At 37.3% G+C, this 17939-nt stretch overlaps 1 protein-coding gene across 3 annotated transcripts in view; it reads left to right on the plus strand.

The window, feature by feature from the left end:
• The first annotated feature begins 2243 nt into the window (after positions 1-2243).
• LOC102005795 (fibrous sheath-interacting protein 2-like) overlaps positions 2244-17939 on the plus strand; it is a 60399-nt gene continuing 44703 nt past the window's right edge. For 2 of the 3 annotated variants that reach the window (XM_005401232.2, XM_013523062.1), the window contains exons 1-8: positions 2244-2511; positions 2850-2975; positions 3601-3762; positions 4588-4677; positions 4993-5132; positions 5946-6087; positions 6977-7084; positions 7534-7648. In XM_005401232.2, the coding sequence (XP_005401289.1) occupies positions 2416-2511; positions 2850-2975; positions 3601-3762; positions 4588-4677; positions 4993-5132; positions 5946-6087; positions 6977-7084; positions 7534-7648 (979 nt within the window). In that variant the 5' untranslated portion in view covers positions 2244-2415. The remainder of the gene's footprint in view (positions 2512-2849; positions 2976-3600; positions 3763-4587; positions 4678-4992; positions 5133-5945; positions 6088-6976; positions 7085-7533; positions 7649-17939) is intronic. The other variant, XM_013523063.1, reaches the window with a different exon arrangement.

Below are 17939 nucleotides of genomic sequence, written 5' to 3' on the forward strand. Positions count from 1 at the left end.
AGCCAACTGCCTCTCAGACAAAGGCCTTCTATCTAGCACATATGAAGAATTAAAAAACATCAGGCCCCCCAAATTCAAAGACCCCATCCAAAAATGCGCCTCTGAGATGAATACACATTTCTCTAATGAAGAGATACTAATGGCGAATAAATACATGAAAAAATGTTCAACGTCATTAGCCATTGCAAATTAAAACAACACTGAGATTCTATCTCACCCCAGAAAGAGTGGCTATCATCAAGAAATCAACCAATAACAAATGCTGGAGAGGCAGTGGGCAGAAAGGAACACTACTCCACTGCTGGTGGGAGTGTAGATTGGTGAAACCACTGTGGAAATCAATTTGGAGATTCCTCACAAAACTAGGATTGGAAGTCCCATTTAACCCAGCTATTCCCCTTCTGGATATTTTCCCAGGGGAACTAAATATATCATGCCACAGCGATATATGTGCACCCATGTTTACAGCAGCACCATTTGTTACAGCTAAATCTTGTAAACAACCCAGATGCCCATCCACTGAGGAATGAATAAAAAAGTTGTGGTATTTCTATACAATGGAGTAGCACTTAGCTATTTAAAAAGATAAATTCGAGGCTTTTGTAGGTAAATGGATGCAAGTAGAGACCATAGTCATAAGTGAAATAAATCGTACCTGCATGTGTAAACATCATATTGTCTCCTTGATGTAGGAACCTGAAAGACTAGGTAAAACTCAGAATGTACAATAGATGATAGGAAAGGGAAAGAAATTGCTCAAAGGAAGGAACAGCTGGGATGAGGGAGAGAAGAAAAAAGAAAGAAGGCATGCAAACCATGAATATATATGAATATATATATATATATATATATATATATATATGAATAGCTGTGATGACTGTATTGCTCTTGTCTGATGGTGTATTGAAATGACCAGTTAATGCTCACAATTTTTTATGTTCTGATCGACTTTGTTTGCTTGTGTCTGGTGGTCTAAGCAACTGATTTGAAGTTAACAATATGCAATGGAATTACAATGGTGAACTCCTACAGTCCTGTCTAGTGAAACTCTGTGTTATCTCTAAGGTTTTATTGAAGAATTATTTTCTTATTCTCTTTAATGGTTTGAGCAATCTTTCATTTTTACATCTGTTAATCTGAGCAATGTAGTTGAGGATAGCCATATGCAATGTAACAACCACTGTTGATTTGTATTAATTTGTCTTGAGACCCTGTATCACTTTGAATGTTCTTGTTTTGATTTGTTTATGTTCATGATACAGGCATGCTGCTACTGTTCTATTTTTTTTGTTTGTTTGTGTCTCATGTACTACTCCCTTTAAAATAAAAAAAAAAAAAACTTTAAAAAAATAAGGAAAAGAACAGAAACTGTTCCACATTCCTTTCCTGTATGTTAAAGATTTCCCATCAGGCCACATTGCATTTGGCTTTTGGACCCAACCCAATAAGTAGTATCAAAACTGTCTCTTTATTCATTGACCTTAATGGTTGCATGCATGGTTTTGTCCTGCCCCTTAGTTATAGCCTATATAGGTTCATTGTAGATGATTTATGCTTCTTTCTTCCCAAAAGTTTATGGTAAGATACCACAACCCCTTGGAGCCAGTGGACACGTTCCCAACTGTGATCAGGCCACACTACTGGTGGTTTAGAGAATTTGTCCTAGGACTGGTCCTTTCACCTTTGGCTAGATCTGCAGCAGCTTAATATATTCTTTCTTTCAGAGACTTCTTTAGTCTCAAATATTTGATTTAACAAAATCAAAGTGTCCTAAAGTAGGACTGGAGGATCTGGAGAAGGAGAAGAGAGGCCATAGTGTCTATAAAAGGAGTAGATGTGCAAAGCCAGGACTCTGGCCCTAATAAAAAGTACACAATTATTCATGCAAGTAGACCTTTGTTAAACACAAACAATGGGAGACTAGAAAGGATTGGTAGAACTACCACCAGTTACCCACTGAGAAACCCTGATAAGTTCTGGTTTAGTTAAAATGAGGAGCTGTTGATTTCAGAAAAATATGAGATCCTGGCTGTTGTCCACTTATGCTTGGCACTTCAAACCACACTCCCAAATGCTTGAAGAGCTAAAGCCTGGAGTCTTGGGTCATGCGCATGCGCATCTGGGAAGGCAACAAGGTCCCCGGCTGTTCACTCTCCCACTGCGGCTCCCTGACCCGGAAGATGATGCCATTGAGGCGACCCCCGCTGGGGCGGCGCCTGTAGAGGACGTCATCTCAACGCCCTGGAACGCAGCATTGTGAGGGGCGTGGCCTGGGGGAGGCATTGCCCTGGCACCGAGTCTCGGCCTCCCAGACTTGCTTAGAGCAGAGAGGGAAAGGTTGTGCGGAAGAGTAGGGCGGAAGAATAGGACAGCCGGCTACCCTTGGCCCCGGTTCCCGGTGGCCGACGGGTGGCCATGGATCTGTACTTCCGCAAATGCTGTAAGGCCAGTAAAGCTGCCGCCGCCAAGGCACCCACCAACAGCCTAAACTCGGAAAAGAAGCGTAGCACAGTGAGTGGCGGCCACTTCTGTGGTCCAGAGGCGGACCCACGGGACCGAGATCTTGACGAAGGGGAGGGAATGGGGCGGATCTGTGACAGCGCTTCTTCCCACACCCTGGCTTAGGGCAGCCACTGGCCAGGACAAATCTTGGGCGGGACTCAGAGGTTGGGCTGGGGACCTGGAGGGTCGGGAAGCTTTCTGGGTTGTCAGCCAGGAGAGTTGCTTCAACCTTGTGTAATTCTTTGGTTTATTTGGAAGTACTAGCACAATGAAATGTGAGTAGATTGGTCCAAGCTAAGTGAATAGTTCCTAGCAGAAGAGACAAAGTTTCCAATTGTATCTGACAGAGCCCACAAAAACACCCGGTTCCAGAGATTGGAGCGGCTGACCTGTTGGATCTGCCTCTAGGGGTCAAGGTCCCCGTTTCCCCAGGAAGCACTAATATATTCTATACTACAAATATAAGTGAAAAGGTAAAGTGAGTTTTAATAGTGTGTAAGCGATTCTCTTTACCCTTTTAATCTTGTCGTTAAACTTGAAACATTTTGGTATTATTATGCATTGTGACGACTTCAATTTCATACACCAGATGGGGTTAAATGAGTTGGGGTGTTTGTTTCTAAACCTCACATGGTAATGATGGAAGGCCCTAGGGTGTCCAGGTGCCCCATCCAGCACCACATTCAGCCTTTTCTCCATTTAAAGCTTCAACTCCACAGGTTGCGTCTTTTCTACCTACTCACACATGCCGTGTTGATTTCTACTTCTTTCCCTTCCTCTGGTTCTGGAAACCTGACCTGCATTCCCCTCTCTTTCTGAACTGTCACTCACAACCTCTGCTCAGAAACTGGATTGTGGTTGAGGCTACCCGCCGACTATTTGCAAATTGGAATTCCACAGGCCATCTCCAGCCAAAAGAGTCTGGGAAAGGAAAAGAGAAAGGCAATAGGTTTACCCAAATCATCCCATTGTCTGTATTCTCTCACTTCGGATTCTGCTGGCTTGGCTTATTTCTCAATGAACATCCTAATCAAATCGATGTTTGAATGTGTTACTTCATTCACTTTGCATTTGTCATACTTTTACATTTGTTTGCAGCTTCATCAGCCTTCTTTGGGGTTTAGCCTCACTGACCCTTACTGCCAGCTTTTGGAAACAACCTATAAAAGCCTTCATGATCCACACTTAAAAACATACTACCAGCGGAAAGATATCCTGAGGAGATTACGGAGAGGCGGGTTCATCACCAGTGATAATAAAGTGAGTTGAGGCTTATTCTTCCTGTTAATCAGCAAAACCCTGGTGATTTGATACACATTGGCTTCTGTGTCTCACTGAAAACCTGTGTCAACATTTAGCTGAGCAATAGGGGTTATCTAATTTTTTTAAAACTCAAGGAATAACTCAGTATTTGGGTCAGGGAAACTCAGATGGCTATTTTTCCTAAAATTATTTCCTACTTAATAATTTTTCATTAAAAACAGCAAAAGATAATTACCAAGTACTTTGAGTATGTAAAGACCCCACAAACACACGCATATTTATTTAGCAGTGTGTATTTACCCCCCCCAAACATATCATAGTGCTTTTCCCCTGGCTGTAAAAGTAATTTCCCATGCCTTTGGGAAAACTAGAGACAAAATGGAATTTAGCAGGGTACAGCTTGGTGGAATAAATTATTTGCTGGGTATGATAACATCATTTTTTGGGGGGGGGGGTTGGTTTTTCTCCGGTACCAGGAACCGAACTCACGACCTTGCGCTTGCCAGGCAAGCGCTTCTGCCACTGAGCTAAATCCCCAGCCCTGATAACATCATTATTATGTTGGTGTTTTGCTTTAATAACAATTTATGTGGGAATAGCAAATTTTTGACTATGGTGTGAGCCTTATTAACGAACCAGTATTAGTTAGACAGATTTCCTGGTGATAAAGCAGTTGTACAGAGACAGTGCCTTCAAAAGTGTTACTAACATGTGTTATTAGATTTGATCCCCAAACTGTTACTAAAATGTTCACAATACCCTGTCTTTCTGGAAAATGTTATGACTGTTACAACTTTGTATTTATATTTTTGGTTTTTGTAGGTCGTATGTACCTTGAGTGAATTTAATAAGTACAGACAATATCTGACCAGCTTAAAAATAGACTTTGAAAGAGAATACTTAAAAGAACATGTAAGTACTTCAATTTGTTTTATTTTGGACTTAATAAGAAATTTTTGTGTGAGGTTTGGCCTTATTCAGATTACTTGCTTAAAATATTGTAACATAGAAATATTAAACTAACAAAAAATAAGATCCCTATAAGAATGTATAAAAGGAGATGTTTTCTTTTTCATTTTCAGAGAAAACTTTTAATTTGTCTGGAATGGGGTCACATGACTTAAATTCAGGTTAACAGTATTAATCTGCAAAATATAGTTCTGGGTTTATCAAAAGCTAGTTTTATTTCTGGAATATATAAAAAACTTTAACACATTTTTATTTCAGAGTACTATGAAGACCCATGTAAACAAATTGCGGGACAGTCAGAAAGTCTGTAACAAGTGTGATGCTGCGAAATTCCAAGAATGGCTGCTACAGAATAGAAAACAGACAACCCCAGAGCAAGAGCTGATAATAAAACGCCGGTATGGGCAAAGCTAATGCATATTTTATGGACATATTTGGGACACCCAAGAACTGTAAAAGTATTAGAAAGACTTGAATACAGGATAAACTAGATGCCACCCTCCTAGTAGTCAATGTGGAAAGAAGGTAAATGAAGAGGTAGAGGGCTGGGGGACCTTGAAACCAAGGTTAGGGAAAAGACTTTCCTGCAGCTGCTGCTACACACATTTCGAGACCAAGCCCATCCTCAGAAGGTAAAGGTATGAGTTGTAGCTCTTTTTCTTTCTCTTTCATCAGAGGTGGAGACCAGTTCCTCATCATCTGGCTCTTACATTCCATGGATTCACCTCACAGTATGCCAGAATGCATATTGATCCATGAGAGTCCCAGGATGATAGTCTGCAGGCTTCTACAGACTGATCCTCTCTGGATGAAACGTTGTTCAGGGAGGCCAGTATCCCCTTATTTACCAGGAAAATTGAAATCATTTGGCTTTCTGAAATTGACTAATTGATTTGATTTTGGCCATCTTTGGAATGTCATGTTTCCCAGACCACTGAATTATGAATAAATGCTCTTAATCACTCTATTCTACATTTTGTCATTATCCTAGCTACAATAGTGGAGAATTGTGTAACAGACTGGTGAAATGAATACATCATGGTGAGTTAGTGGACTAGCTCAGAGGTTCCTGAATAACTCAGTTTCTTGTAATTTAGAAAATTTTTTAAAAAGAAACAACCATCCAGGTAACTTGGAAATATCAAGGCAGATAATGCCATAATGAAGGAAACCTCCAATTTATCTTCACTTATATTTGCATTTTTACCTAGATATTTAGATATGATCCGTAAGAAAGTAAACAAGATTGAAGATACAACAGAAGACCAAAGAATGCTTCCGATGAAAAAAGAGAAAAGACTATATGAGGACTACATAAGAAGAAAAATTAATCTGTGTGGACCATTTGAAGAGGTGAAGAACACCACATTTTAAATACTAGTGTTAAATATTAGGGAGGATTGTATGGATGTTTTAGTTATAAGCATTTTAATAGTTTACATCAGTTGAGGTTGTAACAGTTCTAAAAAATAAACCCCTATTAATCTTTTATCCCTGTTATACTAAACAAGCTTTTAGTTAAAATAGACTGATGCCACTGATGCACACCCCTGACGTCACATTTCATCTGCTATATAAAATTATACAGTTTAGCTCTAGGAAAAGGTAATCATGCTTTCTCTCTCCCCAAACTCAGACAGGGCTGTTACTTGTTTAGTTTCTCTGTCAAAATGAATTTTAAGAGCAACAGATTTCAGCTGATAGATCCCCTGCATCTAGAAAAGAAAAACCCCTTTTGTGTGTTTCCTTGTAGCTCTACCTTTGGAGCCAGGACTACACTTGAATTAAGCCTATACAGAAATAGCAAAATAAACGGGGTCTGTGCTGCACTGCCATAATCCCAGCACTCTGGGAGGCTAGGGCTGTAGGATCACAAATTCAAGCCCCGTCTGGACTGCTTAGCAATTTAGTGAGATGCTGTCTCAAAATTAAAAATAAAATAAAAAGGCTGGGAAGGTAGCTCAGTGCAAAGACCCTGGGTTCAATACCTAGTATTTCAAAAAAGAAAAAATTCATTTTGCCATTCCATTGTATCAACCAGGATAGCAACATAACCCCAGTGAAGGGCCAAGATAATTCCATTATAAAGTCAGTACAAGATTTTCATAATGATTGACCTGATTTCTGTTAAGCCATTGATTTAATCTAATTTGCTTATTAGTAGAAGATAGAAAAAAATACAGTACTAAAAAATGTGGTGAAAGAGAATCCATGCTAATGACTGTAACATTGTACTCATCAGGAATGGAAAAATAAAGAAATATTACTTCTGAGAAAGATTGGAGAAGAAGCAGAAAGAGACTGGAAGGTTGAACAGTGTCGGAAAATCAGAGAAGGAATTGCTCAGAAGGTAGTGGGGCTTTTACCAAGCACTCGGGCTGTTTGAGGAAAGGCTTTTGCCATTTTTGATACTTTAAAGTATTGTCAGAAGTGGCCTAAACTCACAGGGCCAGTTATTGATGGAAAGATCCAGTGTGGCCTAACCCTGAGTTTCAAGGGCTGAAGTGGGAATAATCTTCAGAAAATGAGCAATGAATTAAATCAGACCGAGATATTAAAATATTTTCTTGGGTTTCGGGTTTAGCTGAGGGGTTTAGGAGAGCACTTATGCTAGGCCACAAAAGGTGGTCCTTACTCCTTACTGTATTTCTAGCTTTGTACTTGGGTGACTTTAGGAATTTCCAGATGAGAATACAAGTTGAAATCAACTACACCATCGTATTTATAATATCTGTTTTCAGTTCCAATGCAAGTTAATGTTAAACATTTTAATATATTAAATATATTTTAATATTTTAGAAACAAGCATATCTAGAGAAAAAAATTGCATACCATTTACAAAAAGTACAAAGGAATGACCATGAAGAAGAATCAGAAGGAAGTGCCTTTACAAACAAAGGCCAGGATAAAACAGGTGAGACAATAAAAGACAAAATAGCTAAGTAGAAGATGCATATATGTATATTAAACATGAGGGTCTTTTATTTGGAGAGGACACAAGGCCCTTCCAAAAACTAAGTCCTAAGAGCTCACACTACCTGTTCAAGGCACTTTCAGTCACAGCTCAAGTTTTAAAGTGTGCAAACATGCCCATGGTATGTATAATGTACATTATAACCATGACAGATTCATTGTTCTTAAAAGGTGGCTCAGGAGACAAGAGTGCCAGTATATCCTGTTTTGAAAAGGGCCAGTAAAAGGAGACAGCACACACAAATAGGAGAGGGAGAGAGAAAGAAATAGGTTTAACAGGAGGAACCAGTACCAAAAAACAGTTACAAAATGATTGAAAGCAGGGGCTGGGGATTTAGCTCAGCGGCAAAAGCGCCTGCCTGGCAAGCGCAAGGTCGTGAGTTCGGTTCCCGGTACCGGAGAAAAACCAAAAAAAAAATGATTGAAAGCAGGAAAGACAGTTTAAGAAAAAAAATTACTCCCAAAATGGAGGGGATAAAACACAAATAAAAATACAGAAAAAATTTTAAATGAAGAACCAGTAAGAAGAGATGATATAAAATACAGAAAGAGCAAGCTAGTGAAAGAAAGAGAAGGAAAAGTTTTTAAAGGCTATAAAAAGACATGTAAAAAAAAAAAAAAAAGACATGTAAGTATACACAAAGTAAGGAATAGAAAAGGTAAGAATAAAAGTTCAAAAGGAGGAGGCAGTAAAAATAGATAGGACAAAAAGAAATAAAGAGTGAAATGGAGACAGAGAGAAGGAGAAAGAAAGAAAATTGAACAGAAGAAGCCAATAGGAGAATACAACATGCATGCATGCTTGGAATGAGGTAGTTAGGGCGGAGCAGGGGATGAAGACAAAGAAAAAATAAGATAGAAAGAAATGCAGCCAGAAGAGGACGAAGAAAGGCAGACAGGTAAAGAAAGGGGAAAGATAGCAAAAGTAAATAAGTGCAAGAAAAAGACACAGATAAAAATATGGGCACAAAGAGAGGGAGATAGAGAAAGGGTAAGTAAGTAGATGTGTTACTGTTCTCCTTGCTGGCACAAAATATGCAACACTCACAGCTATGGGAAGAGAGGTTTATTTTGGCTCACGTTTGAGCCCATAGTCAGCCAGTGCTAAGGCAGGATGGCCTGGCACAGGCACACAGTGGAGGACTGTCTGCTCATCTCCTGATGGTCTGGAAGCAGAGAGCCAAGGGAGGAGCCACGAAGGGAGATGCACCCTTCCGTTCATGTCCGCAGAGCCCCACCTCTTCTGACCAGGTCCACTTCGTAACACAAGCCAGCTATAAACCCCATAATCGAATCACCTTCCAAAAGCCCCTCCTATGAGCTCGAGGCTCTTGAGGAACATCTAGATATAAACCATAACAGTAGAAAAAAGTAAAATAAAGAAAAAGAGAATATATGAGAGTGAGAGAGCAAGGAATTTGGAAAAGATGAGCCAGTTGGAAAATCAAAGTTGGGATCAGGTTATGAAAAATGAGAAGTCAATAAAAAAATCACTTAAAGATCATTATGATAGATATATGAGCAGACAGCATAGACTTTAAAAGGGAGAAAGCAGTAGGAAGCAGGACAATGAAGGTAGACTGAAAGAACAGGAAGGATGCAGGGGAGTAAGAGTAAAAGAACAGAAAAAAGAAAAAGGCAGTAAGAAAAGCAATAGAAGAAAATATATAAATTAAAGAAAAGTGAGATTAAAAGTGAGGAAACAACACAAAAAGAAAGAAAATGGAAATGTATAAGGAGAAATCAGTAAAAGTAGTACAATAAGAAAAACCAAAAAGAAGACAGCAACACTAAGTAATAGGTAATACAAACAAAAAGGAAAAGCTAGTAAGAAAGACAGTGCAAGAAACTGGAAAGAAAGTACAGAATGAAGAAAGTGGAAAAGGAAGAGACAGAGAAGGAGAAAGTAAGGTTAAAAGCCAATAAAAGGGACGAAAAAAGAGGGAAAGAGAAAGAACAAAGGAAAAGTTCTAAAAGGTAAGCCTGTAAAAAATAATTAAGGAAATCTGAAGAAAAGCAGGGAGGAAGGGAGAAAGGAAAGCAGGCAAAAAAAAAAAAAAGTGAAAGAAGGGCAAAAGAAAAAATGAGAAAAGAAGGATTAAATAGAAATTAAGATGTGTAAATAAGGGGGGAAGAGGGTTTTAAGGGAACAGGGGAAGAGGAAGAAAAAGAATCAAGCTATAACATGTACAGATACAAATTTCCTATGATGAATGTGATAATTACGTATGTCTAAAATATACTATTAAATTTAATTTTTAAAAAGAGCTAAGAAGAAAGAGAAGGGAGAGGGAGGGGGGAAGGAAAGACAGAAAAAAGTTTAAAATGGATGCGCTAATAGGAAAATAGTAAAATAAAAGAAGGAATGTGACTGGGGAGAAAGGCTTCAAAAAGAGCAGCAGGAAGATTCCAGTACAACTGTGCATTGACAAAGAGGCTCGTCGTTTCTAAAAGTGATAAGGAATGCATAAAAACTATGTAAAAAGAAAGGAGAGAGGGAAGGAGAGAGGGAGGGGCAGAGGAGAAGGTGGTGGTAGGAGAGAGGGGACAAGAAGGAAGATAAAAGGAAGGAGGGACCCGGCGTGGTGGTGCACAGCTGTAATCCCAGCTCTGAGGAGGCTGAGGCAGGAGGATCACCGCAAGTTTGAGGCCAGCCTGGGCTACATAGTGAGATTAAGTCCAACCTCAACTACATAGCAAGACCCTTTCTCAAAAAAAAAAAGGAAGGACAGAAGAAGGCAAAGGGGAAAGAAGAAGGGGAAAGGGCAGAAGGAAGAAGGGAGAAAGGGAATCAGGAGAAAAAAGGGAAGGAGGGAAGGAAATTTTAAAAGACTGAGTCAGTAGGAAAATGGAAAATTTTAAAAAGAGGGAATGTCATTTTGAGAGAGGTTTGTAAAAGAGGAGACAGTAAGAAATTAAGTACAATTGAGATTTTAAAAGAAGACTTCAGTTTAAAAAGAAAAAGACTAAAATAGCCATAATGGACAGACAAACCAAGAAGTCAATTTTAAAAGAATAAACAAAAAATAAAGCACATTCACATGGTAGCTTTAAACTAGTCCCTCTTAGGACTGCTTTCATTGTGTCCAGTAGGTTCTGGGGTGTGCTGTACAGGTTATAGATATATAGATATATAGACATAGTGTCATTTGATTCTAGGAAGAAAAGAAAGGAAGGAAGAAAGAAACAGTTATGAGGGATGAGTCTCTAGGAAAAAGAAGAGAATTTTAAAAGCAGAGGAAATATAGCCATGAGATGACTCAGTTGACGAGTAAAGACAAAATAAACACACACATACAAAAGTAGTTAGAAACCATAACAGTAGAAAAAAGTAAAATAAAGAAAAAGAGAATATGTGAGAGTGAGAGAGCAAGGAATTTGAAAAAGATTGCCATTTGTTCTGAGAAGTGTCCACTCATTTCAGTTTCCCACTTTCATTTGGGAGGGACCTAGTTTTTTTAGTTCTTTATATATTTTAAATATCACTCTGTCAAAGGAATAGCTGGTAGAATTTTTTCCTATTCTGTAGGTTGTCTCTTCCCTCTGTTGGTTGTTTCTTCCGTTCAGAAGCTTTTTAATTTGATATGATCCCATTTGTTGGTTCATGTTGTTTCTTGTGCAGTTGGCTTGCCTATACCTATGTCTTCAACAATTTTTCCTAGTTTATCTTCCGGTAGGTTCAATGTTTCTATTTTTATGTGTAGACCTTTGATCCATTTTGAGTTTAGTTTAGTACATGGTAAGAGATATGGGTCTAGATTCAGTCTTCTGCATTTGCATAGCAAGTTTTCCCAGAATCATTAAAGAGGCTTTTTTTTCAGTGTATACTTTTGGTCCCTTGAATAACATCAGATGGCTGAATGTGCCTGAGGTTGTTTCTGCACCCCTGTTCTGTTCCATTTATCCATATGTCTGTCTGTGTGCCAGTACTATGTTGTTTTTATCAGTAGAGATTTATAATATAACTTGAAATAGGAGATTGTGGTGCCTTCTGCTTTGCTCTTGTCGTCCAGGATTATTTTTGCTATTTGGGGTCCTTTCTGGTTTTGTGTGAATTTTAGGGTTGTTTTCTTTAGTTCTGTGAGGAATGCTTATGGGTATTATGATTGGATTGTGTTAAATCTGTATATCAGTTTTTGAAATATGGCCACTCTGACAATATTGATTCTACTTTTCCAGGAACAGGGAATATCTTTCCATGTTCTGATAACGTAGAAATTTTGAGATGGCTTAAAATGTCATGAAGCTTGTAAAAACTTCTGAAACCTCAGGTTAGAAGTTAGGATAGAAGTTAGGATTTTTTTTAAGTATGACAAGGAAAAATGGTTTTCACCAGTGAGAGAATACCATTATAATTTTTATTTATAATATTAAATTACTAATGGATTTGTTTAGCTGAGTTCTTTTTGACTAAAATATTTTCAAAAGGTTTGTTTTTAATTAACTACTGCCTTTCTATTTTTGTGTTCTTTATGCATTTATCTTCATGACTTTTTTATATTATAATACTGCCTCCCCAAAGCTCAATGAATGCAAAATGGAAGTACTTAAACAGAAGAGAATAAGAACATGTAAATCTCAAAATCTGATTGTCAACTACAATATTCCTTATACATGATACAAATTCGTCTTTGAAGTATTTAAGCAGTGGCTTCATTGACAGTTGTGTGTGGCTTTTTTAGCCTCCTATACTGAATTTGGTTATTAGTTTGGTTATTAATTACCTGAATTTGGTTATTAATTCTAGGAGTCTGGTAGAATCTTTTGGATCTTCTGTGTAGAGGAACATGTCTGATGCAAATAATGATATTTTCACTCCTTCCTTTCCTATACATATCCCTTTTCTTTCTTTCTCTTGCCTTACTGTTCTTGCCAGTGTTTAGAGTACTATGTTGAACAGGGGTAGTGATAGTGGGCATCCTTGTTTTGTTCCTGATTTCAGAGGAAAAGCTTTCAGACCTAATCCAAAAATGGGCAGCTGAGATGAATGCACACTTCTCAGTTTCAAAGAAATACAAATGGCAAATAAATACATGAGAAAATGCTCAACATCATTAGTCATTCAAGAAATGCAAATTAAAACAACACTGAGGCTTCATCTCGCCCCAGTAAGAATGGCTGTCATTAAGAAATCAACCAATAACAAATGCTGGCGAGGCTGTGGAGAAATAGGAACTCTTCTCCACTGCTGCTGGGAATGCAGACTGGTGAAACCACTGTGGAAATCAGTTTGGAGATTCCTCCGTGAACTAGGTCTACAGGTCCCATTCAACCCAGCTATTCCCCTTCTGGGTGTTTTCCCACAAGATCTGAAAACATCATATCACAGTGATATATGTGCACCTATGTTCATAGCAGCACAATTTGTAATTGCTAAACCGTAGAAGCAAACCAAATGTCCATCCACTGAGGAATAGATAAAAAAATTGTGGTACTTTTAGATAATGGAATGTTACTCAGTTATAAATAAGGATAAATTTGAGGCTTTTATAGGTAAATGGTCACAGAGACCATACTCATAAGTGAAATAAACCAAACCTGCATGTGTAAGCAACGTATTGTCTCACCAGTGTAAGAACCTGAAAGAGTGAATAAAAATTAGGAGGTATAATAGACATTGTGAAACAAAAGGAAAATGCTCAGAAATAAAAAGCAACTGGGGTGAGGGAAGCGAGAAAAGAAAGAAGGGGAACTTATGTATGTATGCATCTACAGGGTAGCTAACATAGTTGTACTACTGATTTCTGTTGCTTTACTGAAAGGAACAGTTAATGATTACTTATTTGATCAATTTTGCATGTCTCTATTTGTTTTCCTGAGAAACCACTTTGAAGCTATCAATATGTAATACAACAAACATTGTTAATTTCCTACCACTTTGTCTGTAACTCTGTATTGTTTGTATTGTTCTTATGCTGTTTTGTAAGTGGATGTCTGTTTTTTAATATGTTTTCCTTCTTTTATTTTTACAATAAATTTTTTAAAAAATAGAGGAAAAGCTTTCAGTTTTTTCCCATTTAATATGACGGTAGCAGCTTATTTGTCATAAATGGCTTTTATCAGAGTGAGATAAGATCTCTTTATACCTATTTTCTTTTTTTTTTTTTTTTTTTTTTTTTTTTTTTTTCCGGTACCGGGAACCGAACTCACGACCTTGCGCTTGCCAGGCAGGCGCTTTTGCCGCTGAGCTAAATCCCCAGCCCCTATACCTATTTTCTTTAGTGTTTTTATTATGAAAGGATGTTGGATTTTCTCAAAGGCTTTCTTCATCCATTGACATGATCATGTGATTTTTGTCCTAGCTTCTGTTTAGGTGATATATGTATTGATTTATATATGTTGAACAATCCTTGGATACCTGGGATGAAGCCTATTTGGTCATGATGTATGATCTTTTTGATCTTTTGTTGTATTCTGTTTGCCCAAATCTTGTTGAGGAATTTTGCATCTAGTTTCATTAAAGAGATTGGCCTATAGTTCCCTTTTTTGGTTGGATCCTTGTCTGGTTTAGAAATCATGGTAATGCTAGCTTCCAAGAACAACTTTGGGAGTACACCTTCCCTTTCAATTTCATTAAAGTTTTGTTTTTTGTTTTCTGGGGTTTTTTGGTACCAGGAATCAAACTCAGGACCTAGTGCTTGCTAGGCAGGCACTGTGCCACTGAGCTATATCCCTGGCCCCTTCATTAAAGTTTGATGAATATTAGCATTAGATCTTCCCTGGAGTTCTTTTTTTAATAACACAAATTTATTATCTTAAATTTCTGGAGATCAAGGTTCTCCAAATCAAGATGATTCCAGGACAGCATTACTTTTGGAAACTCTAGAAGAGAATCTGTTTTTATGCTTTTGCGCTTCTAGAGGCCACCTGCATTCCTTGGCTTGTGACCCTTTCCTCTCAACATTCCAACCTGTGCTTCTCCCAGTAGGATTTTCTCTTGGGATCTGGCTCTCCTGCTTCCTTCTTGTAAGGATCCTAGTGATTACACTGAATTCAGGATAATTTTCCCCATGTCAGTGTCCTTAGTTTTATCACATTTGTGAAACATCCTTTGCCATGTGAGATAAAATATTCATAGGTTTTTGTCTTAATAGTTATATCTCTAGTCTTTCTCCACAAGATAAAATCATAAAAATGTTTCATGGTATTAACAGTGTTTAATCCTAGTTTGAGAAGAGTTTTATCAGGAGTTGTTAAATTCAATCAAAGTCTCTTTGGATGTGGTAAACAGAATAATGTCTCCCCCCACCCACCAAGTTATCCATGTCTTAATTCCCTGAAGTTCTCCTGGGCTTTTCTTAGTTGGTAGGTTTTGTTGTTTTTTTTTTTTACTATTGCTTTCATTTCATTGCCTATTATTGAATTATTTAGGGTGCTTACATCTTCTTGGTTCAGTTTTGTTAATTCATATATATCTAGGAATGTATTTCTTCTCGATTTTCCAATTTATTGGAGTACATGTTTTCAAAGTAGTTACTAATAATCCTCTGGATTTTGACAATGTCTATTGTGATTTTGCCTTCTTTATTCCTAATTGCATGGATTTGGGCTTTTTCCCCCTTTATTTGGTGAAATTGGGTAGTGGTTTGTCTATTTTGTTTATTCTTTGAAAGAACCAGTACTTTTAGTCATTGATTCCTCTTTTTTTGTTTCTTTATCTTTTTGATCTCAATTTTATTAATTTCTGCTCTGCTCTTTATAATTTCTTTCCTTGTATTCTTTGGATTTATATTGTTCTTCTTTTTCTAGTACCTTGAGGTGCATCATTAAGTTCTTTATTTGTGCTCACTCTGCTTTTATGATGGGGACATTCATATGGTAGGTTTAAACATCCATCTTTGGACTGCTTTCATTGTGCCCTTTAGGTTACAGGGTATATTGTACTGGGTATATATAGCATTTGATTCTAGGAACTAATTTCTTCCTTGATTTCTTCTGTAACCAATTAATTATTCAAGATTGTAGTGTTTAATTTCCATGTGTTTGCATAGTTTCTGTGGTTCCTTTTGCCATTGGTTTCTAGTTTCATTACGCTATGATCTGAGAATATTCATGGGATAATTTTGATTATTTTACATTAAGTTAAGCATGTTGCATTAGCTAGTAGATGGCCTATTTTGGAGAAAGTTCTATGTGCTGGTAAAAATAATGTGCATTCTGCGGTGGTTTGGGTAGAACAGTGTAGATAACTATTTGTTCAAAGGTTTGGTTCAACTCTGATATTCCTTTGTTGATTTTTTTGTCTAGTTAAACTATGGTGATAGTAGAGTATTGAGGTCTCCCATTATAATTGTGTTGATATTTGTCTGATCTTTTATGTCCAGTAGTGCTTGTTTTATGGTATTGGGTATACATGTTTGTAACTATTATCTCTTCCTATTGAATTGTTCAGCTTAACCAATATGTAGTGACATTCTTTGCTTCTTTTGATCAGTTTTGGCTTAAAGTACACTTTGTTTAAAAATAATATAGCTACTCCTAGGCAGAAAATTTTAAAGAGAGGCCAGAAGAGAAGATAGCATTGAGATAAAGTTAAAGCAAGTAAAGGAAAAATATTTTGAAAGAGGAACTACTTTCTTAAAAGGAGTCTGTACTGATCCTTTGCTATTTTGTAAAATGTTGTCTGTCTGTTAGTATTTTTCACCTTTTATTTTTAAAATAAAAAAAAAGGAGCAAGAGAGGGAGAGGAGTAGGAAGGAAAGCATGTAAGAGGTATGGATGATAGGAAGGGAAGTAATGGAGAAATGCACACAGGCCCATGGGCTCACAAAGTAAAAACAGATCAAGGTTGAAGTTATAAACCAACCAAGTCAAGGGCAGAGGGTAAAAGAAGTAAGAAGATAGCAGGCAGGCTGTAAAGGTACAAGAGAAAATGAGGTGGATTGCTTGAAAAGTAGGAGCTAGTATAAATATTAAGTATAGTCATGGTCAGCAGAGAAAGACAGAGACCTACAAGAAGGAAGTCCATTATAATAGTACAGTAAAATAAGATGGATTGATGGACAGATGACAACTAGAGAATCAGGGTATTATAAGACAGAGACGGAAAGAGAATATATGAACACACTGATTTTTAGAAATGAACCCGATAAAAAGTTAGCATATAAAAATGGGGAGAGAAAGAGAAGAAATTTTAAAAAGTTGTTAAAATGTGCAAGCAAATAGAAGGTAAAATAATAAGGGAATATAGGCTAGGAAAGGAAGAGAGGAAGGAAGGAAGAAGGAGAGCAGGTGGGCAGGCATGCAAATAGGCACAGGAGAGAAACAGCAATAGAGGGAAACCATGCCATGAAGGGGGCATGTACAAAGTGCAGAAAGGAGGTATCTCTTGTCTTTCCATCTTCATATTCTTTATATGTTTGTATATCTTCATATATTTAATCAGACCCAAAATAAGAAAATAAAGATGGAAAAATAAAAATAAAAGAATGAAGGTTTTATAAGCAAGAAAGGGCCAGTAAAAAAAGTGCATAAAAATAAAAACAGAAAGAAAAGACAGAAAGAAAGGAAACAAAAGAGAGAGAAGTTTAAAAACCAGAAGCTTGTAAAAAGGCAACAAAAAGTGAGACAAATTGTAAAGAAGGACCAATAGTTATTTCATGTATGGAGGGCAAAGACAGAAAAAAAGAAGCAGGATGTTTAACAATAAGTTCTAAAAGAAGGAACCACTAGTGCAGAAAAGTAAAGAGTGAAAGAGAAAGAGGGAGAGAGAGGAAAAAAGAAAAGGGGAGGGAAAATGGATAAAGAAAGAAAAATTTTACAAGAAAACTAAAAAGGAAAATAATTGTTAAATGAAAATACGTGCAAAAGGAAGTTTTAAAAGGAGCTAGTGAGAATAAACAATATGGAAGAGAAGATGCAATGAAACTTTTCTGAAAGAAGGATCAGGAAAAAGTTCTTTAAAACAGTGGTCGTGGTGTTCTGCCTCTGAGATGATAGATCCTTCACAACGGCTAACATCCACTTCTAGTTAAAAGAAGGTTTCAGATAGGCATCCTATTCTATGCCACTTCAAATCCCTTCTGAAAAGAAGATGTAAACTAAAGGTCATGGTATTATAGAGGTCATTGCTACTGTATCCTGGAGGATCTCCAGCAGTCATTACACGGGTCTACATCCTGTACAGAGAAAAAGCCATGCTTTCCTTGAGCAGGATGTAGTTTTTCTGTTCTCCCGGAACATAGTTCTGTCTTGTTAGAGCTAAAGTATAGCTTTAAGTACACAAGGTAATT

The sequence above is a fragment of the Chinchilla lanigera genome, unplaced genomic scaffold, assembly GCF_000276665.1.
Source record: "Chinchilla lanigera isolate Chin_1 unplaced genomic scaffold, ChiLan1.0 scaffold00072, whole genome shotgun sequence".
NCBI classification, from domain to species: Eukaryota; Metazoa; Chordata; class Mammalia; order Rodentia; family Chinchillidae; genus Chinchilla; species Chinchilla lanigera.